This window comes from Seriola dumerili, unplaced genomic scaffold, assembly GCF_002260705.1.
Source record: "Seriola dumerili isolate Sdu_G_001 unplaced genomic scaffold, Sdu_1.0 BDQW01000003.1, whole genome shotgun sequence".
NCBI lineage: Eukaryota > Metazoa > Chordata > Actinopteri > Carangiformes > Carangidae > Seriola > Seriola dumerili.
In genome coordinates, this window is record NW_019174258.1 from 966,791 (window position 1) to 990,834 (window position 24,044).

The 24,044-nt window shown below is 40.1% G+C and overlaps 1 protein-coding gene across 1 annotated transcript in view; it reads right to left on the minus strand.

Moving 5' to 3' along the window:
* Positions 1 to 279: 279 nt before the first annotated feature.
* Positions 280 to 24,044, minus strand: part of cgnl1 (cingulin like 1) — a 29,970-nt gene continuing 6,205 nt past the window's right edge. The window contains exons 4-19 of the mRNA XM_022744282.1: positions 23,744 to 23,849; positions 23,108 to 23,209; positions 22,421 to 22,557; positions 20,843 to 20,981; positions 20,107 to 20,319; positions 9,678 to 9,884; positions 9,440 to 9,544; positions 9,190 to 9,342; positions 8,548 to 8,718; positions 5,928 to 6,089; positions 5,642 to 5,731; positions 3,090 to 3,173; positions 2,736 to 2,860; positions 2,276 to 2,384; positions 1,996 to 2,159; positions 280 to 1,864 (exon numbers count right to left, since the gene is read on the minus strand). Of these exons, the coding sequence (XP_022600003.1) occupies positions 1,714 to 1,864; positions 1,996 to 2,159; positions 2,276 to 2,384; positions 2,736 to 2,860; positions 3,090 to 3,173; positions 5,642 to 5,731; positions 5,928 to 6,089; positions 8,548 to 8,718; positions 9,190 to 9,342; positions 9,440 to 9,544; positions 9,678 to 9,884; positions 20,107 to 20,319; positions 20,843 to 20,981; positions 22,421 to 22,557; positions 23,108 to 23,209; positions 23,744 to 23,849 (2,218 nt within the window). The 3' untranslated portion in view covers positions 280 to 1,713. The remainder of the gene's footprint in view (positions 1,865 to 1,995; positions 2,160 to 2,275; positions 2,385 to 2,735; positions 2,861 to 3,089; positions 3,174 to 5,641; positions 5,732 to 5,927; positions 6,090 to 8,547; positions 8,719 to 9,189; positions 9,343 to 9,439; positions 9,545 to 9,677; positions 9,885 to 20,106; positions 20,320 to 20,842; positions 20,982 to 22,420; positions 22,558 to 23,107; positions 23,210 to 23,743; positions 23,850 to 24,044) is intronic.

Consider the following 24,044-nt stretch of genomic DNA (forward strand, 5'->3'; position numbering starts at 1 on the left):
TGTTTTATTTGCTGATAAAAACCTTTATTCAAGTAAAAATGAATGCAGGAGTTAAAGTCCCCGTCCACTGAAAAAAACCTGTTCTGCTCACTTGGAGGTTTTGAGCTTCACTGTGGAGAAAGTGCATGTGCAGAGTTTGACACTAGAAGGCAGTTTTAAGATTCATCTGCTAAAGGGGAACGCTTCTCTGTAGTTTTATGTCTGGAGGGGATCTTTAAATGTTAAATGTCAGTTGGCAAGAATTATTCACCAGGAAAAAAGCATGTGAGAGTAACTGGAAGTAACTTTATTTTAGTCTCAGCAGGATTTATGAACATATAAATGTGTATAGAGAGGTAGTGGCAGGAATTTGTTTCAATCCACTCTCCCCCTCCGCAGGTGTCAGACTTGGGCATATGCAGAGCCAACAGAGAGTGCAAATCATTATCATCATCATCACAGTGTAGCAAAAAAAATCGATTGTCCATTTATCTCATCTGAAGAAATTCCCTCATTTAGTTAAAGGAGAATTTGAGGAGGTCCAAATATGTTCTTTTACAGGACCTGTAAGGACTTATGTACAGAGTGGCACAATTCAAATACACACAAATGAGGTTAAACAAAAAGACTGTCACCATGTTCAGTATTAACACCGTCCCCATTCAGGACAGAAATCAGCAGAGATAGAAGTTATATGTAAGTGTTTCCAGTATAAAAATGTCTTCAGAGATGAAATGGTTTCGATATTTGTGGCTTTATTCAGTGCTCTAACTGTTAAAAAAAAGTCTAATTCAGAATCAGTAATCAGACATTGATTAAGGCGATGCCACATAATCGCATGAAGCAGCCTTTTCCAGTAAATGTATAGGCAATACTGTGATGTCACTAATATATGAGTAACCTGCTAATTACTAAGCAACTCTGTTGATAACAATTGAATGGAGCGACAGTATTATTGGTCATCAGTAATACAAAACTGTATAAAAATGGATGTGTACAAAGTCCCTCATTTATTGTTCCCTAAAAACCTCACTGAGCCGGGATTTTGTATATTCAACCATGAATAAATAAAAAAATATCCTGACGCTCTTCACTTCATATTTTTGGATTTGATCTTAATTCATTTAAAACAAAAAAGGTAAATATATTTTATTTAACTGAATAATACAAAAAATTATGTTCAGATATTGTATGTAAATTTAACATATTTGATAGGCATAAAAAAGTAAGTGTTAATAACTTGATATTGTTCACAAAGGCAGTTCTGATTGTGTTGTTTTACAGTGCATTAAAGAAGCGTTTTCAAAATTACTAATGCTAGAATAATCATCGACGAGCATTTGTAATCCATTTGTTAACGAAGCAACTGACAATCTTGGACAGGTAAGACTTTGTGTGAGAATGTGCAGTTGCCAAATTAAACGGTATGTACATTTAATTTCTACAGGACAGGATAAAACATCAAAATTTATGATTTCATCCATTAATCTCAGCTGCTCAAATAACAGTGAATTTGTGGACACGAGACAGTACCCAGATTTAACATCCAAGTGAGTTTATGAACTCTGTTGAAGTGTGGATTTTCATATACAATATTTCAAATAATCTCACTTAGCTGGAAAGTTTCTGAATATTGACACTGATCTTTTAGTGTAACATCTAGAGTTTTTCTCCAGCTGTTTGGTCCGACAGTGATGCATATAAAGCAGCTTCATTCTTGACTTAAGAGCTTGTTTACAACGTGAAGGTGGACAAGATGTTGTCCTGACTCGAGGAGCGCTTGTACCCTGAGGATGAGCTGAAGTATGTCTCCCCATCAGTGCTGATGTCGTCATCGTCGTCGTCGTCAAGGTTGTTGAGCAGCGGAGCAGATGTGTTCTTACGCCTGGATGAGACAGAACAATAATATGACTAGGACACTGAGAATGTCTGTGTTATCCTTAAGCTTTTCTTATTTTAAAGCCCTGATCTGTCTGTTATGGACGATTAATTAAGGATAGAGCTGTATGCGTTTACCTGATCTCACTTCGCATCGATTTGAGCTGGCTCTGGAGCTGCTCGTTGGCCTCCTGTTGCTCATCCAGGTCTCTCTGCAGCTTCTTCTTACTGTGCTCCAGTCGGTCGATCTCCTCCTCAGCCTCATCCATCTGCCTCTTCAGGGCCTTTAGACGCAGATTCAGCTTCAAGACAGAAACAACATTGAGTGTGTTAAAATGGTTGAAGATCAACGATTACTTACACTATGTGGCTGAAAGACAGATATTAGATCTTTGCGGAATGGGTGTGTGTTACATACTTGGTCCTTTTGATCCTGTAATGAGTGATGTTCTTCTTCAACTTGCATCATCACTTCTTTAACCTTCCTTTCTAGTCGGCGGTTCACCAGCTGCAGATTGGCATGTTCCCTGTAACACATTCAGTGTGATGGATCATCATACTGCATAAATTTTAAAACACAAATAACTACGAGATGGTTGATCACCTAGAGTCTGATGATAACTCTAACTAATCATTTAAAAGACCCTGTGTAGCTCCCTTACCTACAGATCTGCAAAACATAAATCCATAACTAGCTGTGAAGTCCATCAGTGCTTCAGTATAAACTCTAACATCACTTGAAACCTACAAGTCACTACCTAGGGGTCAACCCCAACCTAATGAACCTCTACTTTTCATTCAAACCTTTCCCTAGAGTTCTTCTCCTCCATCGCCTCACCTCTACTCATCTCTATTCCCAGCTGAAGTTTTCATCTCACCTTTCCTCCCCCTCCAGCCTCTCCTCCAGCTCCTGTATGCGATCCTCCAGCTGGGCTACCAGGCCCTCCTTGTTGGACTTCTGGGAGCCCTCTAGATGAGACACTCTGCCCTTCAGATCTTTATTCTAGAGATCAGAGACAGAAGTAGAGAGGTGCTTAACTGGACTAATGAGAGTTCAAACCATAATCATATCTGTGTGCATAAAATAAAAAATGACATTGACGTGAGGATGGATACAATCAAATGAAAATGGTGAAAAGACATGAATGAATTAAATGACTTGGTGCTTTGAACTGATTTTGTAGAGCAACACTGTGTGTAGTTGTTTTTCCTCCAGACAGGAGAGTGTGTACCTGTCTCTCCAGAGCCATCTTGTCACACTCCAGGTCCTGTCTGCTAGCCCTCTCCTGCAGGAGTTCATTCCTCATCTGCTCCACCTGTCAAGCCGAGTCCAGACACTGTCATTGCTACGCTCCCACACACTCTGATGACAATTATTATCAGGCACTGTCTCACTCACAACAGGAACCGCTGTAGCGCTCCGTGAGTCAAAATGCTAAAGAATAGAAGAGTTAATGCTGAAAGAGCCCTAGTTAATTGGTGAGCTGGATTTTCTTGTTTGGCTGCATTCCACCTATTGTTGAAATTCTCATGTCAACGCTCAGTGACAGGTGGTTGTGAAAAAAAAAAAATCAAAAAAATCAAACACTAGTTTCTGTACAGAATATATGGCTGTGGGTTTTCAAATTTTATACAAATGTTAGTTTATGTGTAAGGTGTGTGTGATTATACAACTTTAAAGGAATAGTTTGTCATTTTGTTTAATACACTTATTCACTTTCTTGTTGAGAGTTGAGATCAATACCTCTCCCATGTCTGTAGGGAAAATATGAATAATAAATCACCACCAGCAGCCTGGCTCTGTCCCAACATAGTAAAAACACCTACCAGCACTAAAACTCACTAATTAACACTAATTTTGTGACCAGACTAGCTGCCTCCCCCTGTATGCAGTCTATATGCTAAGCTAACTGTCTGAGATGAGATAGGAGAGTGGTAGGTATAAAGCTTCATGTAAATCTCTGCAAGAAAGCAGATTTATTTATTATTATTATTATTATTATTTATTTCCCGAAATGTCAAATTATTTCTTTAATACTTATCTGATGTCATTATATATCAACTCACTGCACATTAAATCGCCTCAGAGAGGCCTGACTGCATGAACATGACTGTTTGGTGACAGCCCAGTTCAAAAGAAGAGGAGATGAAAACTAATCGATACAGTGGTGATGGTTCTTTCTTTGTGAGAAGAGCTTAGAATTGGTGATATTTTATGCCAATTAGTGGATGACAGTGGGCTGCTCCGATGAACGATGGCCCCTATAACTGGTGCACCCAGCACAGTGCTTGAGGGAGCTGAATCAGCAGACTGGAACATAGAGCGAAACTAATCTGCTTTGTGAGAGACGGCAGGAGAGGAGAGGGGAGATTACTCTCATTTAGACAGGAGAGGAGCACCTGGTGCCAGGAGAGACGCAGGTGTTCTTCCTGCTGCCTCTGCTGCAACCCCACCACCCCTCCACTCCATAGCCATTCACCACCCCCACCGTGCCTCCCCACAGACATTAGAGCACACACACCAGCACATACCCACATGCATGTGTGTGTGTGTGCACGCACACACACGACTAGCACTCAACCTACTACACTCTGACTGCACAAAGCTCGAGCGTTGCCTTGACAACTGACCTCCGTCTCATGCTGAACCAATGCCACTTTGTCACAATGCCACTCTTCTCTCTCTGCCAGAATTTTTTAAAAAGGGAAACCATTTAAGGAGATTTAAAAACTCTACTCAACCACTCTAAGACTCTCTTGATGTCACTAAATTTTGGTCAGAACCTTTGAATCTGTTTCACTTCCAGACAGAGGGGAACCTGTAACCAAGCCAAATCTTACAGGCCTGCCTTTGGATCTCATAGTTTTACATTTAATATAAAAGAGCTGTAAACGTGCCATCAAACTATGACCACTGGACTACTTGCTACACAAGACATACACATTAGCATAAAATCAGCAGGGTTGCAATAAGAGTGTTATTTCAAAAACTCCAGAACCAACATCCTCCCTCTGATTAGTAAGCACTCTCCCACATACAAACAACAATCCTAAAAGCACATGTACTTTATCTAAATCTTACTCCACAGCTCCTCTGTCAGCAGCTTTATCACAGAGGAAGGAAAAATGGAGCATTTGCTTGCAAGGATATAAAAACTGACTTAAAGCACAAGAGCTGGATTTGTTCTCAAGATGAAGTTACTGAGCGTAATTTCCAAGTGAACTCCACAACCTGAAAACTTGAGACATTTGGCAGCTTGAATATTTTGGCTCGGGTAGTGCATTAAGAAGGGTCTTTTGTGAGTGATGCATGAAAATTGGAGAGACCACGCTGGCAGCCTGCCAATCTGAACGATTATGCAAGATCACCTTACAAAGCAATAACCCGTCCACTTTATCCAGGCCAGAAGTAAAGTGGGAGTGTGGATATTATGTGTAAGGGAACACACACCTGAGAGTGTGTACATTCACCAAAGCACCGATACAACCCATCAACCTGCACATCAATAAGGTGAACTGGCTCTTTCAGGACTATATTTGAGAGCTGAAATTGTTTTGCAGAGGTCAGGTGCTCCTTTCGTTTAGAGATTAGTGGTTGCAGTTATGATGTTAGAGGTGGAAGACAAAGCAACAGGAGATCTGGATATCATTTACAGATTGAGATGGAACAGAGACACGTCTGTGTGAACTAAAGAGAACATGGACAGCAGGTCAGTGACACAAGTGAGCGCTGATAATGAGAATGTGTTGAGTATGTGTGTGTGTGTGTGTGTGCATTTTGTACCTGCTCTCTTCCTCGGTCTATCCTGTCCATCAGCTGGTCTCCACTGTGACGCTCTTCATCCAGGTTCAACTCCAGCTGAGCAATCCTGTCCTGTGCAGTTACATCCATACGGTCAGTAGGTGTTGCCATCTAAATATTTTTTCTATAAGTATTTAGCTTAATCATTTTCTATTAATTAAGTTCTATCCTAAATGATTATCATAATTGTGCAATTATTTGAAATTAATTATAACATCTGCTGGTGGCAAAGCCTTTATCAGTGGCTTTAGTTGACATCATTATGTACCTCCAAGAGCTTGATGTGTCGGGACTTGTCTTCTTTAGTGTGGGCGTTTGCGTCAGCCTCCATCTCCAGTTCATTAACCTTTTTCTCCAGCATCCTCTCCCGGAGCTCAGCCTCGTCTCGTTCCCTCTGACACTGCCGCAGGTCCTCTTCCCGGCGGGACAACTAAAACAAAATGCACCCATACACTTCAACACCTGAAAATTACTGCAACATCACTGCTTGTTGTGAACACATTTTATTGTCCAATATAAATACCTAAACCACATCTTTTTACAGAAAACATTTTATCACACTATTTGATCTGTGAAACTTGTCTAGTAGGAGTTCAGTGTCTCATTAAAAAGACCCTCAGCATGTTATAATTACTTCTGCAGTAAAGGTGGATTAAACCATGCCCTCCTGTTGAAAGTCCATCTCACTGTTCACCTTGCTTCTTATCAAGTATTACCACTGAAGCAGTGACCAACAGTTTAGTTGCTGCTTAGTGAAATTATTATATGGTTCCCCTGAGTGACTAATGAATCCGGCACAGCTAGTGTTTACCTCAGCAGCAGAGCCCCCCCCCCCCAAACTGCTGGAAAACTGGCCCCCACTGCTTAATGCTGAGACAATGAAAATTCATCATCTGCCCTTATTTCTCACCCAGAACAAATATTTGGCCATTAGTGCAGAATTATTGCATATTTCATCTTGTAAATACTTAAGTAAGATCTAATTTAAGCCAAGGAGATAAAGCTGAGCACACAAAGACGAACTAATAAGCGTAATGGGATAATTGCACATTCTCCCTTAAGCCCTGGGTAGCTATAAGCAAGTTTGGAAATTAATTAATTAATTTGTTAATGATTTAATGAAGTCGACCTAGGGAATGAAAATGATTTATCGCTTTTTTTATGCTGCCTTCTTGACCAGATCTCTCTTGAAAAAGATATTTAAACCTATACAAGACTTTTACCTGGTTAAATAAAGGAAAAGAAGAAGGACATATTCAGCCTATTAGTTATTTTAGTTATGGTCTCTCAAGTTCACATGGGTGGAGACCTGCTGAGCATTTAAGAGCAACTGGAAAAGTGGACTCACTAGGCCCAGTTCAGATCAATCAGTTACTCAGGAGAGGCAGAGGAGAAGGATGTGAATCCAGCCAGCACAGCTTTCACAACAATGATATCACAACAATGACATCCTCATCTTCCTGTGCAGCAGCTGGACAAATATGCATGAGCATTGATACAGACAGAAAAAAAAGGAAGAACCTGGATGCTGACCTTGTCCTGTTATACACACTTTACTTACCACCACATGACATGTACAGCTGTAAAATCCGTAAAATTGAGTGGCTGCCGGTTATGCATGACAAACAAAGTATGCAACTAGTGACTACAGGTTCCAGAAGTTAGTTCCTCCCTGAGAAGGAAATGTCTTTTTCACTGCAAAGAAGCCTCAAGCTTAAAATCAAGACATGCCTGTCAAAACCTCTATTAAAAAAGGTACCCAGTGAAGCTTTCATTATAAACAGTCTTGTTTATAAGGTTAGAGTTAGGGTACATTGTGTGTATCCTTAAGGCCTAACAAACATGTTTAATGCATTTCCTATCATAAAACACTCGCATATCCCTTTTTTTTTAAACAGTTGGAAATCGTTAACACTGACTTGTTTACAGTCCCTTCATCTATTTGCACATTGCTGCCTTTTAGGGCATATTACCGCTAATAAACTGTTTCCTCCCTGTGCAGTCAGCAGAAATGTGTCTCACATCACCCGTGTGCTCATTGTGTTTTTGTGCACATGTTAGTAGAACACAAGACACAGAAAATACAGGTACTCAATCATCTAAAGAGTCCAGGAACTCAACAGGGTACCATTGAGTATGGTCTCAGAAATTGCAGGAGTTCTGAAACCAGAGATCTTTAATGTTCTGCTTTCTGCCTGTGTTACATTATATCTCACACCGTCCTTCACTTGACTGTAAAACAGTTTGTGTGGTCACCGTGAATACTTCTCAACTGCCCTACCTTGTTAAATAAATGTTTGACAAATAAATAAAATCAACGTGAGTCACCCCCTTTTTAACATTAATTATCAAGATTCATTTATTTCTACTTTCAACAAAAACATTCTTCACATTCCAAAGAGCTGAAAAGGATAAACTGATTGAATGCAAACAATGCAGGGTGGTCAGAGGCTGTTACATTTTACCATTATGGTGTTAAGGCCACACATTAAAGATCACAGAGGGATTCACCACATTAATTCTACCATTGAGTGTAAACATTCATTTAAATAAAGAACAGAGTTTTTCAATGACTTGACTCAGCTCACTGACTTCACTGACTTCACTTTAATACTATGTTTTGGGTCTGAGAGAAGCGGGGAGCAGAAATACCTAAGTGATGACATCGCTCTCTGAAAAGAGAGGATGATGTGGGTGGGAGTGGTCAAACTGGTTGAGTAGGAACAATGGCTCATCATCTGCCGTTCTGCATGGGAGGACTCAGTTGGCCTGACTAATGATGGCCTTGATTTGACCAGTCTCCCCATGAAAGCAGTGTCAGCATTCAAATCTGTGTTTCCTCTACCAGTGCCCATTATGTTGGATGAGGCTGACGTAGCACACTGTACCTCTTCCTGCAGGGTTTTGGCAGCCAGCAGGTACTTGTCCAGCTCCAGTCCTCGCTCCTTCAGGAGCCTCTGCAGCTCCGTTAGCTCCCGACGGTTCTTCTCTTTATAAATATCAATTTGCTCCTGCAGCTCCCGAGTGGAGGACTGAGACGCCTCCACAATATCATTCATCTAGAGGCACAGAAAGAGAGAGAGAGAGACGAGGCCAAAGAAAAAGAGAGGTGAGAAATGTAGTGAACTGTAATGAGGTTAATGTGGCTCAAGAGTAAGTTTTGGATTTCATATCGTATCAAAACTCAAAACCACATTGACTCATAAGGCACTGAACTGGAATCCTTATGCATCCCTTAATCTTTAATAATAAATTGAAATAATTTAATGGCCATAGACAATAAAGCATCTTCAATCAGTCTTTTACTATTTCCGTCCTGATGAAGACTCTATAAGGTCAAAAACCAGTTGGTGTTTTAAACTAATGTACTAATGTATGAGATTCATTAGCGTCAAAATGAGTTGAATGTGTTTCACCAAAATTGGAAACATTCAACATTCAAATTGAGCCTGACAACCTGAGATAAACTCTACTCATGAGGTTACTGCTGAAATGGGAAGTTACTGTACTACAAACTCAAGAACACCCACCTCCCTCTGAAGTTTCTCCACTGTACGGTCCAGGAGCCTCCTCTCATCCTCTATGTCGTTCTTCATGTTCTTGAACTGCTCCTTCTGAGTTTTCTCTTCTTGTAACCGTTCCTCTAGCTCTTTGTGTTCACAGCTCAGTTTTGTCAAGTTCCTCTATAGAAGAACAGAGTATTAAAGGTGTCAAACCACGCTTGTGCTAGAAACCCCACATTCCTCTACATGCAGTGTAGCACAGCGTTGCTCGTCTCACCTGCACATCCTCCAGCCGCAAGGTCAATGCTCGGTTGGCGCGAGACATCTCCTCTTCTTGCTCCTTAATTTCCGCCAGGGACTCTTCTAATTGCTTCTTCTCTCTCTGTGAAGTGGTCATATAAAACTGTCATATAGTATAACATGCTACAATGGCAGTGTTGAACTGAACCAGCAATGTAATAAAACTAGCTTCATTTGCACTTCTGACTCCCTCTTCATTCATCTTGACCCCTCACCTCCAGTCGGCCAACTCTGTCCCCAAGCCTGCTCTCCTGTAGCTTGGCCTCATCGATGATGCGGTTGAGTTTAGCAACTTCATTTTCGAGCTCCTGTGCCCGCCTGCGCAGCCGCTCGGCCTCTTGGGTCAGCCGTCCTGCTTGGCCCTCCACTGCACCCTTGGCTGCCTCCACTTCAGCTTTCTCACGGACCACTGCTGCGCTGCTCTGCAGATCAGAGCAAGACATAAGGCTTCAGTACAGAGCAAGCAGGAGTCTGTGACACTCAACAGAAAGTGGAACAACAACACATTATGGAACATTTTAGACTCCCTCAAATACCTCATGCAACAAAAAGCTACTTGCAGTGCTGTGGAGACATAGAATAACAATGTCCACCCGTAATTTTCTCACATTTCATAATAAACCAATAAACCAAAATGAAGGGAACTAAATCTTAGCTTTCGTTAGCCTCTGCTTACTGAGGCCACACAAAGTCAGTAGACAATCGAGGGAGATCTGTTAATCTCCTGTGTCACCAGACTCAAAGTTTTTCCACCTGATATACCATATACTGAATATTTCAAGCTTCCTTCATAAACCCAGAATTTCACAGTGTTAGTCTGCACGTGTGGCAGGGACAGAGTTAATGGAGAGTCCAAATTTATGAATGAAGAGTCACAGGGTGGAGTGCTGTGCAGGAGAAAAAACCTGAGACAGACAGAGACGTAAATACATGTCTGTGCGAGAGACGACAGAGACAAAGAAAACTGGCGACAACCACGTGACTCAATCTTTACGACAGATAACAGGTTTCAGTTGCAATGAACCTGCCCAAAATGGCTGCATGAGTAGATAACCGTCTTGCAAAAGTTTGTTTGGAAACAACATTTTTTTGGCACGATGGTGGAATGTTAGAAAACTGGTCCGGCAATTTAATTTTTATGTCAGGACAGTGAAGAATGCAGGCAATTGTACACGTGTGGACATAGAACTAGACGGGACATCTACAAAATCTATAGTTACAATTGCACAATATTACACAGCTGGTTTGCTTATATATTAAAAGGTTATTTAAAAATGTGTCAAAGGTTTAAATAAATTATAAATTTAATGCTGTCTTTCTGTACAGGTAGGTTACTCTCTGTTACTCATCACACACATCGTTGACATCCAAGTATGCCACCGCGTGTGTGTGTGTGTGTGTGTGTGCGCATAAAAGCATGACAGCAGGAACAGACACAGACACAGACACAGACACAGACACACACACACACACACACACACACACACACACACACACACACACACACACACACACACACACCCTTCTGCCTCGAGAAACCAACAGACTGAGTCTTAACCCAGCTGGTGAAACACAGATGAAAAGAGGCACAGAAAAATGAATCAGTACAAACAGTTGAACTAAGGCACTCGTTGGGCAGCTTGTCTTGTCATCATCGACCATTAACATAGTCACCTCCTGAGCTAGAAAAGGTGACGGGTTCCTCCCTGTTTCAGTTCTGGCAGGCCAGTCAGACCTGTTTCGCCTGTCGCCACAGAGCCGCCCTTCTCTGCCTCACTGGGTCCTATAGTTTTGTCAAAGGAGCAAGGAGCCCAGTACAGACTCCATTCTGTCAAAACCAGAAACAACTCTGTTTCATCTCTCAAGAATGAAAAAATGAGAATTAATGATAAAAAAAAAAGCTAAATCAACTAAATCACTACAGCAAACATGCAGATCCTATATATAAGGGAGAGAAAAACATAGATCACACGCATGTATTCTGGGAATGTTTGAAAATGAAGAGTTAACAGTGATATTACAGTATGTACCCAAGACCTTTGTGGAGCTACATCTAGGTCATCTGACACATGAAAATGTAAAACATGAGGACCGACACCTGGTAAAAGTTCACAAGGAAGTAGCGTAAAGAGGAATCCCCTACTCTGAGGAACTGGATGGACATGGTTGAAGAGATATCTGATATGGAAAGATTCACACATAAATCAACAATCGACATTAAATGAAAAAATGGGAAAACTGGACAGCCTATTAAACCCATTGCAAAGAGACCATGAAAACATTCATACAGTGACTGGGTTATATGAAGTGTTATCATTAAGTTATGTACCTCAACGAGACTATTGTTTGCGTTTGTTCTGTAATAATAAGATGCAAATCAATGACATTTAAGTTAAAAAACAAGAGCATAAACTTAATATTAGAAACACCTGTATAGTACAGTACAAGTCCTCAGCAACACAAACTAAAAAATAACCAAACCTCTCTAAAACAGCAAAAACTGTCATCATAATTTCTATGAAGGTAGGACTGATTGCAGGACAGTTGCATTAATATCAAACTAGTTTTAGCATGGTAAACCCTTATAAACTGGCATCTGACTAAGTAAATAAATTTGTGGTTTTCTGGACTGATGCATCTACAGTTTGGGCACAGACGATCTCTTCTCTTGTGTTATGTTACAGCAGCTTCCCCGTGCTGCTTTTAAAATTCATGTGTTAAACTCTTGGTTGGCCAAATCTCTTTTAGAGTTGACATATTCTACTACTTGGTTTTCAACGTAAAATGACCCGAAAGTTGTTATGATAAAGTTCCCTTTGGTTTACCATAACATTTCTACTCATGTAAAGCCTTCAGTAATAAATGTGGTTTCATTGGTTGTACTGTAGGTTGTGTTGATGGTGGAAGTTCTGGAATGAAAAAAAGGGGGTGGGTGGGATGTGGGGCTAAACACAGCTTTCACTACAATAATAAAGCATTGATAGTGTGTGTCAGTGCTCCATTTTAATAACATACACAACAAGTTCAGCCCTTCATACTCCTCTGCCTGTCCCACTTCCCACACTGGGTCATACAAGTTCAAAACAAGACAGAGAGAGGGAGATCCTGCTGCTGTCTGTGAGAGGAAGCAGAAGGGAATACAGTGACTTCAGCCTCTTTTTCATAAGACTTTAATTCCAACAACACTCATTTATGTTGAGTGATTTTAACAGACCGGCATCATGATCTCATGTATATATGTTTCAGCAATGTCTGTGAACTTAAGTGTCAAAACTATAAATGTAATTTACAATAACACGCATGGCGACCATTAATATTTCACATAAGGCTTCACCAACTTGATTCTTTTCTTATTCAATACTGCAAAAAGTTAATCATTCATTAAAAGTGTTAAGGCATTATTAAAGATTATCTAACAATCACTGACAGATTAGCACTAACAAAACAAATCAATTTATCAGCCTTTAGACAATGATTTGTTTAATTTAATACAATTATTTATAACCTCTTTAAATAAACAAATTTAACAAAGAGACTGACAACACAAGCTGACGTCAGTCCAACAGTACAATATCAGTTAAGAATATGTGGTAATATCATACCGCTAGTCCGTTCCTTTTTCCCTCTACCCTCACTCTAAGTTTGACTTGGGTCCTCTTGTGTATTCAAACTGTTTGTCTAAAGTTGCTCATTAACTAACTTTGTGCAGCCTTTGAAGCGCAGCACGAATGCTGAAGTGGAATGTGTGTCCCAGGTCGTGTGCTGTGGTGAAATCTTGGCTCTCTCAGTTATTCCCACCAAATCAGCTTAAACATAATAAGAGCTGGTGGTCTAAAAATAAATACAGCTAAAAATGAACCTGAAACAGATATCCACAACCAAGCAGAGTGTCCATCACTTTCATGTACTGTTCATTCCATATTTGTGAGAACAGTAATATGCATGATTACGTAAATGTCAGCAAGGTTAAGCCCTTTATCAGGTAGAATAGATTCCAGTTCAAAAACACCCTAAAAAAAACTGTATACATAATCGTATATACATTTGAGCTACAAGTAACCAAGTCCAAATGCAACTCTGAGAGAGGAGTACTGAACACCTGATCTTGTCTCAAGCAGTCCTCAAGTCATTGCAGGTGCTATGTGGCCTTGTTAAATATCTTTCAGAATTACTGTAAAACCGACCGAATGTCTCTCCAAATTAAGCCATTTTCCACAAAGGCAGCTGTTAACATGTTGTAATTTCACTCCATTCCTCATTACTGATGTTGCTCTGTATGTGTTTTCTTTTCTTTTTTGAAGACGAACATGTTGCAGGTATTTTCCATATGTTTTCCCACAGTCCACCATCTGGCAAAAACATTTGTTCCACAAAACCCAATAGAATGGTGTACAATATAGTGAAACATGCAGTATACAGGCTGTCAGTATTCCCAGTGATGGTTTGTTTTGTTTATCCTTATTACACATAAATATGTTAATAATTAATTGGTGTTGAAAAGCTTACATTAAAGCAACAATAGCTGGAAGTCCTTCTTGAACTAGAAAAAATATTATTAAGTATGTTGGATGCAACAATCACAACTCTCTCTTACTTCATATCACAATCAAATGCAACAGAAATCGAATCAAGTCCAAAGCATTACACAGCACTACTGGATATGAGAAAATGCATTACAGTCTCTGTTAAATCGCTGATCTTCCAAACAAATAATAAGATAAAAACTTAAACAAGAGTTCCAAAAGGAACTCACATTTCCTCCTTCTATTTCCTGCTCATCCTGTAGTCAGTCTTCACTCATACGCTTCCTGCCTCTCAGTCGTTTCCTCTTTCCTGTGCTGTCAAAGCTGGTCTTATTCACAAATGTCATGTATCACTGATAACTGTCCATTTAACTCTCCTTCTGTGTCCACCTCAACCTCAAGATCACTCCCATTACCTGCAGATAGTACAGCTGATTCAACACAGGAAGCTTAAATATCCACCTTCCGTCTTTGCACCACAACCAGAAAAAATCCTAACTCTGACATTCAAAGGCCTCAAAGCTATGAAGATGTTCCTCATTAATGTTTTAATGGAGTGGACTGAAGTAATCACCAAAATTTTTTTGTTCTGTTTGCAATTTACTTTTCATTGAAATATATGTTAAAATAACCTGCTATGCAAAGATACTAAGATATGCATGGCAGGCTGTAATAAGCCTTTAAAATGAGGTCACCAATCTTGTTTTTCCTTATTGAAGGTTTGATCTTTTGACAAGTGATGTCGCCTTATTTTGCCTATGAACAAATATTTTTGTTGCCTTTGATTGAAAGAGGCTACATTTTTTTCACATGATTTAATCAAATAAAATTGACCAAGGTTGTTCAGAGTACAGGTCATTTCCTGTATGGTATCACATTATCTGAACTTAACCCTCATGTGAGGGAAAAAAACTGCTTTGGCAGTGTAGATGCCTGGATTTGCTTTGCCAGCACAAAGTATGTGTTACAAATACAACAGCTTCCCTCATTAAAAAAGGTACCCAGACCTAAGGTTAACTGGAACAGAAGGCCTGTCATGGACTGAAAGGAAGGACTGAAGTAGAAATTAAAAGGTGACAGCTGAGACGCAATGGCATTTCTCTGGTCAAAGGAGGACAGTAATCAAATCTTGTCTTGCTTTTAAAAGAGTCTCTGTGCAATGCTAACCTGCATGTTTGCTGGGGTGTGTGAGTATAACAGGGAATTACAGAGACCAGTGAGACTGGGACCGTACAAATGCTCTAACATCATTGATGTTTATGAATAAAATAATGATAATAAAAAGCACATTAAAGAAAAGTCCTAAATCCTTCCCAAAGGACCAAATTTAATTCTTCGGGATTTGGCTGTTGACACCACAAACATCATCTGATGACTACTATGGCCACAGCTGCAATTATCATGTAAAAAGGGTTGGTTGAACCAATCACTCACTACTTACATCCCAGAGACTTTGAGGACGCTTTTTCTAGGGGTTAAGGTTAGGGTCATATCTAACACCAAATATTTATTTCTTTTGGGTTTACTGGGACTAGATTTAAGTCTAGATTTTTTTTTGGATATAAAAAACTTTAAAATAATTTAATAATTTTAATCTGGCCTTTTATTTTTGTAAAACATTCAGCAAAGATCTGAGTAAATCTGTTCAATTCTACATTATAAAACTGGATCATGGAATTTCAAGGCAGAAAATATGATGTGCAACACTATACAAGACATTCTACTTCTCATACATAATTACACAGCAATTGTCAAACTTAAGAATGTTAGTTGAGACTGACTCACACTTGCATGTCTCTCATTGGCAGTTAAATCATGCATCACCATCCTGACCAAAACTCGCTCAAAGTCTCCGCAGAAAGACAGGGAGGGGAGAAAAACTTGTTCATGTTCAAGTTTTCCAAAGGAGACAAGGTTTGAATAAAGATAACCCATGAATGAGAGAAGGAACGCCCAAAAACCACATCCCACACAACAGTCTGAAGACTAACAGCTCAAACATGGAGATCTAAATCCACAATGTGGTGGTATTAAACAGAACGCGGTGGATGACAGCAGTTGAAAATATAGCTTTTCTACATGTTTAAAGCTTGCTGAACAACTTATTGACTTTTTACTCGCAAAGGTTTTGATTACACTTCAGTGCTACGAGTAAAGCTGTTCTTCACTGCCGCCTCTGTGCTGACCACTGTGTCAGAGAGGAGAGGCCTTGAAAACCCTGTGTGAATGCATAGCGCATGTAAAAAATTCATTGTGCTTCATGTTTTTATTGCACATGTTCATATCGCAATGACAATGAAAATATGATTTATTGGTCAGCACAACTTGGCAACTGGCCTAAATTCAAATTTAAGATCAAAATGTATAAAAGACTGCCTGATTCAGATTCATTTCTTCATAGCTAGATAGAACATAAAGCAGAACATCAAAACATTGTAAAAAAAAAAAAAAAAAAAAAAAAAAAAAAAAAAAAAAAAAAAAAAAGAACAAAAAAATGTTCTTAGTCATTTCAATAGGAGGTGTGTGTTTAACTTGGCTCCTGAATGTTGTTTTGGTTGACTAGGCTCCCACCACATCAGCAATCACAGGTAGCGAAGTGAAGAAACAATAAACATAACCGCTGCCTGGTTCCACACAGACCTGAACCTGATATGGCCATGCAGCCTTTTTCTGAACTGAACACTTTCTGACTTAACTGCAAGGTATTTTAATTCCTGTTCAGATTGCTTGATGTCATTAATCTATAAAGTTATCAATAAAGCTATTTGAAGACCTAGAAGAAGTAATATTTCAGCAAGGATAAATGACTAATTCCTTGCCGTCTCTGTCAAGATCCAGAAACCCTCTCCATCATTTCCTTCCACGCTCGCTGCCCTGCGTCTCCTTACTCCCCTTTCCAGTTGCCTGCTAAATCAGTTCCTAAAGCTATGCAGGGAAATATAGCGCTATCATCAAACACACAGACTCATGCAGGAGTCCTTACTTTCAAAACAAGCCTGAGGGGGAACTCTTCTCTGGGCTACGTAAGTTTGATGATCAGACAGTGAGACTTCAGTTCACACACCGGCAGAGATTACTCGAGAGGCAAGCTGAGATACGGGCGAGAATGGCACGGGCCAGAAAATGAACTGGTGAGCAGGAGATCACTGCAGAGTCTTGTGTGGAAACTGTGGAGTTAGGAAATGAAAAAATACAGCATTTGGGATTGAGGTTACAGATGAGAGCATGATAACAATGTGGCCATGTTACACACTGTGGCTCGGGGCTGTAGGTGAAACATAACAAGAGCTGGGAATGGTGTGATAAGAACAAGGCTCTGTCTTTACAGTTGGAAAGGGAGAGTATGGCTGAGACCTATTAAAGCCTCTAACACTGAGAGTTTGGAGCGCTGCAGAGATGGAGATGCAACTGCAGCACCATGAAGAGGCATAAATGAAAAGATCCGAGCCTCTCCCGCAGGTTGGAGCGCGTACACTGTAACAGAGCTGGAGCTGAGGGAAGGAGGAGGTCTGCAGGGTGCATATTCTCCACTCTGACCCCAACATTCCTGGAAACAAACCCCTCTCTCTATTCGCCGCACCTCATCTTCCCACATTTTTTGCATACCAGCACATGCTGACACGAAAGATGAAATCCACAACCAAATGTGCAGAGGTCTTAGCAGAGGTTAGTGATACTTGATAACATAAGCAAAGTCATATCTTCTCAAGAAAGTATGACCACTATTTTTTTAAACCTTGGTAAAATTCCACAGATTTCAGCTCAGTGAAAACACAATGCAGCTTTCAATTTAAGACACAAAACAGGCCCCCCAGTCCTTTCAACTGGGTTGGCCACGCATCCCCTTTTCTACAACATACTGACCCACTTATTCAGCAACCCCCGCTGCTATTATTGTGTGAAACAAACTCATCATTCATTATCAACTGAGGTCCACAATTACCCCCACTCTTTGAGGGCAGAGAAAGAAGAGGGGACACGACGCAACTCAGGAACGGCAGCTCATTAGATTAGTGATGGCTTGCCACTGCAATTAACTAGTATACAGAGCAATTTGGTGCTCCAGTTTCCAGCATTCTTGTCCGCATGGGCCGCTCTGGTCAGCGCAAACTTCAGGGCCACACAAAGAAGGAGGCAACACTTTTTTTGATAATTTTTCTCTGTCTGACACTCTTACACAAAATAAAACATGTAGCTCAGACTACTGGCCACATGCTGTGAACATTTTGGACTTCAAAAGGCTTTCGATTTCATGGTGATATTTATCTTACTATTTTGCAAGATCTGTTTTAGCTTTTTCGTTTATCATGGTGTATTTTCATTACATAGGTAACCATAATATATAATACGTAGATATTTGCTGATTTACTATATCTTATCATCCGTTTGCACATTACCCAAACATACACAACATATATAAATAGATACAGCATAAATGGTGCCTGTATAGCGGAATTTGAGTTAATGTTTCTACTGATAATAATTGATAGGTACAGTCTTCTAATCTACAAATGTCTCACAAAGTCTAACCTGAAGACAGAACATTAATTCAAAGACATAAAGGAAAGGCTCCAATGAGTGAGATCTATTTTATATCTTAAAAGAAAGACAAACAATGACTTCATCTCGCCAAGTGTTTACAAAGCACTAAGGGTAAACCCCTGATGACATACTCCCTCGGGGGAGCTGTACCTCTGTTTAACAAAGAGGAAATGTTCTCATAGACTCTTGCTGCACAGCACTGCTGCGGACCCCCAACAGGCCTGCAGGAAGCCGAGAACAAGGACAACTTCCACTCTTTGGGACAAACAGGACACACGTGAGTCCTATTGAAAACAATGTGTTTTCAGTCCTTTCAGTGTGCTGTCCCCTGCCATGCACTGCTGCCCGTCTCATCTGAACTCACCTCCCTCCATTTTCAAAACAACAGTTGACAGATCCTCCCTGCTTTCTCTAGAAATAAATATACTTCTGATCATTTACATTCAAATAATGGCAGATCTATCACAGGTACTACTCTCCTAATAATTTCTAAATCTTAATGTGTAGCTCTTCAGAAGTTTATTTTTTGCCACTATTGTAAAAATAAAATGAAAACTGTGTATACTATAGTGACCTTGATAGTAAAGCAGTAGCATTTTCATATAAAGATAAATGTTGTTAAATATTATTATCAAGCATCATTCTTCCTGTTCCAAGAGGAACAAGCTGAGATAAGAAAACACCTTCACACTTCACTGGCAAGACAGACTTCCCATGAAAGATGATGACGAGCTACATTGGACTGTTACATAGTGTTTCGTTTTCATTTTGTCACTTTGTTCTGTTGACGCAGCTCAAGTGAGTTAACTCAAGCATAGCTTAATTTTTACTTGTGTCATTTGAAAAAATGTCTCACTGCTGTAGTTGAGTCGCCTATCCCATGACGATCAGTATGTTTCAACTACCTTGTTTCCGCAGTGCAATTATATCACCATAAAAAACTGGGAAGTTTATGTTCTTTATAAACAGCGTCTCTCTACAAGCCTGCAAAACCAAATCATAGAATTTCTGAATTGTGATTAACACTGCAAAACTATCTGCTCATCACATTATAAAAGTATAAATAAAATTCAAAGGATTAACATAAATGTGGGGGTGACGCTGCAAATATTGAAAAGCAAACTGGCGACTGGCTACAGCTGAAGGAGACTGAAGAGTTGTAGGCTACGTACAGGCCTGGGAAATCATGTTGGATGTTGCATGTTATTCTGGATACATTGAATCTTGCCTGTTTTAAAATCAGAGCAACACCCAAATTTCTCATGACTAACATATAGTACAACTTTCTACACACACACACACACACACACACACACACACACACACACACACACACACACACACACACACACACACACACACACACACACACACACACACACACACACAAACACAAACACAAACACACACACAAACAGTTACAGCTCCCCTGATGAGCCGCTTATCTCCACACTCCTCTGTGACAGGGTGTGTTTCTGGAATGGGGGAGGGTGAGAGCAAAGGAAATGAGGAGGAGGGAATGCAAGGAGTCAAACTGGAGGGAAGGGGAGTAAGGGGAAACAAACGAGAGGCTGATTACCTGCTTGGCGTCCTCCAAAGACGTCTGCAGCCTGCTTATTTCCTTTTCATACTGCTCTTTCATCTTGTCCACCTCCTGATCATGAGCGGCCACTTCCTCCTTTAAGGCTCCTTTCAGAGCTGTCAGTTCCCTCTCTCGCCTCCTCAGCACCTCCTCCTGCTCCTCCTTGGCCAGGAGAACTTCCTGCATCTCCACTTTGAGTTGCATCATGTCCTGTGGAAAAAAGGTACAGGTTGGTCACTTTTTATTGCTGCAGTTTGCAGGTTAAGACTGGAGTTAACCTGCCAAGTGTGACCATAGCCCTGTTCTGACCTGGAATTAACATTTGTCTCGGGTCATCTGATCACAAGTGGACAGCTCTACAGGTGTGAACACACCCAAGACACATTGAGGCATTTTTGAGATCTAATCACTCAGACCACATGCGGAGGTGGTCTGGGCCACATGTGGCCACATTCTTTCAACAGTGTGAACGCAAATGCGTCCAGGGCCACATTGAAGGACCGCCTACTCAACTGACGCCTACAAACACATTTATTAAACTGTTTAAAGATAAAGAAATTGTAATGTTAGAGTTAAAGACACGAAAGAATGCAGACCTTTAGAAATGCTCAAGAACAGTGTGATCATTTTGATATACAGTTCCAATTTTGTATTCCCATAATTAGTTTCTGATGGCAACTGGCAATAAAAGTAATTTTTTCACCTCTAAAACAATGAACACAATGTGCATTACCGCTATAATGATGTCTTTCTCTCCATCAGCAGCTGACTTCTTGGCCGAGTCAAGCTCGTCGTGCATCTCTGACAGCTGGTCCTGCAGGTCTCTGATCTCTGTCTGGTACTGTTCCCTCTCCATCTTCACCTGGAACAGCCTGACAAACCACACAACATGTCACATCAAAGTACAAGACCTTTACATACTGTACATATGCACATACACACCAATGCACCTGCAACTTAATTCACACATACAAATAGCAACACCTGTGCTAGGTCTGAATGTGATACCTACAGAGTGCAGAGGTTAAAACAAATACCTGAACAATGGAAAACCAATAATGTCTAATCTGCCTCTACATGACAACACTGAGGGAGAGGGTGATAAGTGATGTGAGGCACCTCAAACAAATCACCACACAGCAATGTAGACTAAAGAAGAACATCTATTCCTCTATTCAGAGGGGAGCAAGGGATACCCCTCTCTCTCGCCCATGTTTCCTGTCTTCCTTTTACTATCAACTGTCCAATAAAGGCACAAATGAATAGTCAAAAAATGCATAGATTCAGAGGAGTTAAGTGATGTTGTTACTGGGCCAATAATCCCAAGAAAGAAACACAGTAAAGCTGAAACTACAGATGAATTCCAACTGAGAAACAAAACTTCAATGAAAACTTTGATAAGCAAAAGATCCTGGATTTAGTACAAAAAAATAATCAACAATAAAGGCCCAACACATTAGGAGGCAGAACTAAAGGAGTCCAGAGTTCTACAGCATGGAAATCCCCAAATATCACAGAAAATAAAAGATAGGCAATTTTCCAAATATTCCCATCTTAAATATGGAAAAGCCCAAATAAAACCAGAAAGCTCTCGGTAGTGGCAACACTCTGTACTTGAAAGACTGAATAATATCCAAGCACCAAGTCACCAAGCACACAAACATTAATATGAAGGGCAAAAGATAAACCTAACAAACTAGGAAGGACACAAAGGCCTGTATAATAAGGCATGGTAACCGTTTTAGTAACTATAAACAGTCTGAGAGGATTCATCAACAGACATCCTACACTGGTATCAGTGTGAGAGTACATGGAAAAGTCAGGTCAAGCTATTTATTATTATTTTTATTATGTAACTTGGTGAGGGTGCTAACAGCAATAGGTTCTTCTGATACACTGCTTCTTCAAATCACCTGCCAACGAGCAGCTTCACCAGGAGGGTGTAAAGTGCAACAAGTTCATGTTATCCCTCCCTATTCCCACCTCTGTCTGTGCAGGATCCCTAACAAATCGGTAGAGATTAATAATGAAGCAACAAGACCACAATCCCTCACCAGCTTCCCACCACAAACACTGCCAGATGTGTTCATTGGTGCATACAACCAATACCAGTCATGGGAGCTGAGCTTGGGTGTTTTGCCTCAAAGCCACCCATTTCTAGCTGAGTTTAACAAAAGTAAAAATGCTGGTAATGACAATTAAAATAGTCAACACAACATCCTGGAAATGCTAAATAAAGCTAAGCTAGTTGATTAATACACGCTGCTCATTACTGACCAACCATTCTCCAGCACTGTAACTTTGCACTTACTCTTCGACTGTTGTCTGGAGCTCAGCCTCTGTTTTGGCCAGTTTTTCCTTCAGGCGCTTGCACTCCTCTGTGCTCTGCTCCAGCTCCTGCTGCAGCTCCTTCAAACCCGCTGCTGTCTTCTTGTCAGCCTGATTCTTCTGATGGTGAAACACACAAATATTAATGTTGACATTTCAGTCTTTTACATCCCCTTGAATTGATTGTACCAATTCATTGAAGATTTGGTCATTTTCATTTGTTTTCTTCTTCTTCTTTTTTTTTGTTGACAGGTTCCATTGTAAATATTGTAAAGGAGAATCCCAGCTATATGGAAATAAAGCATATAAGATATATATGTTGTAAAAATGAACTGAAAACATTTGTACCCCAAAGAAAATGTTAAAGTATTTAACTTTTAATGCAAAGGAAAAAACAGCATTTTTAATACCAATTGACTTCATTTAAACACCCACAAACTACAGAATTACAGGTTTTCAAGAGAGTAGCTTGTTTATTCCTCTATTCAGTCGATGAAAATGGTCCCAAAATATATCTTTAAATTTGACAAGTTGAACGGTAATCCCTTAAATCTCCTTCCCAACCAAACTCTTGATTAAAGGATATTCTCAAACAAGTTCAGCAATAAACTGACATGCCAACATAATCAGGACTGTGTCAGAGGCACAGTTAGAGTTAGACTGTTGTTACCATGGTTAGCTCTTCAAGTTGTCTCTTCAGTTCAGCCATTTCTTTCTCCAGTTCAGCATTTTGTTCCTGCAGAGCTTTGGTCTGTGCAGCGAGGTCCAAGGACTGACAGAAGACAGATGTTTTAGAATTGGTTATTTCTTCTTGATCCATTAGAAATAAAAGCGCAAAGTGATTATTTGGACTCAGTTATTCATTTGCAGTTGATTTGCACTCAGTTATTTGGTAAAGGGCAAGTATTTGAAATTTAAAAATAAACAGCTCTAGTGCCAAAGCTTCAGAGCCTGAGATAACATTCACAGTTTTACAGGTCCCATTAAATGGATCTGATCACTATTTTCTTCAGTGGTTTGAATCAAACAGGATGTTAAGCCAGAATTTAATGTTTACTTTGAAAATTCAAATTAACACAAATATCATTCTCACATTTTCAACCTCTTCAAAATCAAAAAATTTGAGCAAGCTGGGCTTCAGTTTGGGAAGCCAAAACCCAAAAACGCTTCTCCAACCCATTTACTGGTAAACAGATGCTGTTTTGATATGTAGTTGGCATATCACAACAGACAGCAGAGATCTTTTTTTATTTTATGGGTTATTTAACTGTTAGTGGGGCACAATTGCAATATAACAACTTCTCACTTTGTTGTCGCCTTGTGCACTCGCTGTGGCCCGGGACTTCAACGTCTGTATCTTCTCAAAGACAAGGTTGACCTTTCTCTTTGTTGTTTCATCAGTATCGTTGCTTCTGCAGAAACACACGCAGGTATGTTAACACACACTGATTACTAAAGGTTAAAAAACCTCCCTCTGAGCAAGAATAAATCCCGGGCTGTTCTGGGAACAGAGTAACTCATTCCAAGCTTAGAAACGGTCAGGAGGGATCATGATGCTTTGATGTGTCACTTCACAGCACAAACAGCTTCATCACACCCGTCCAATA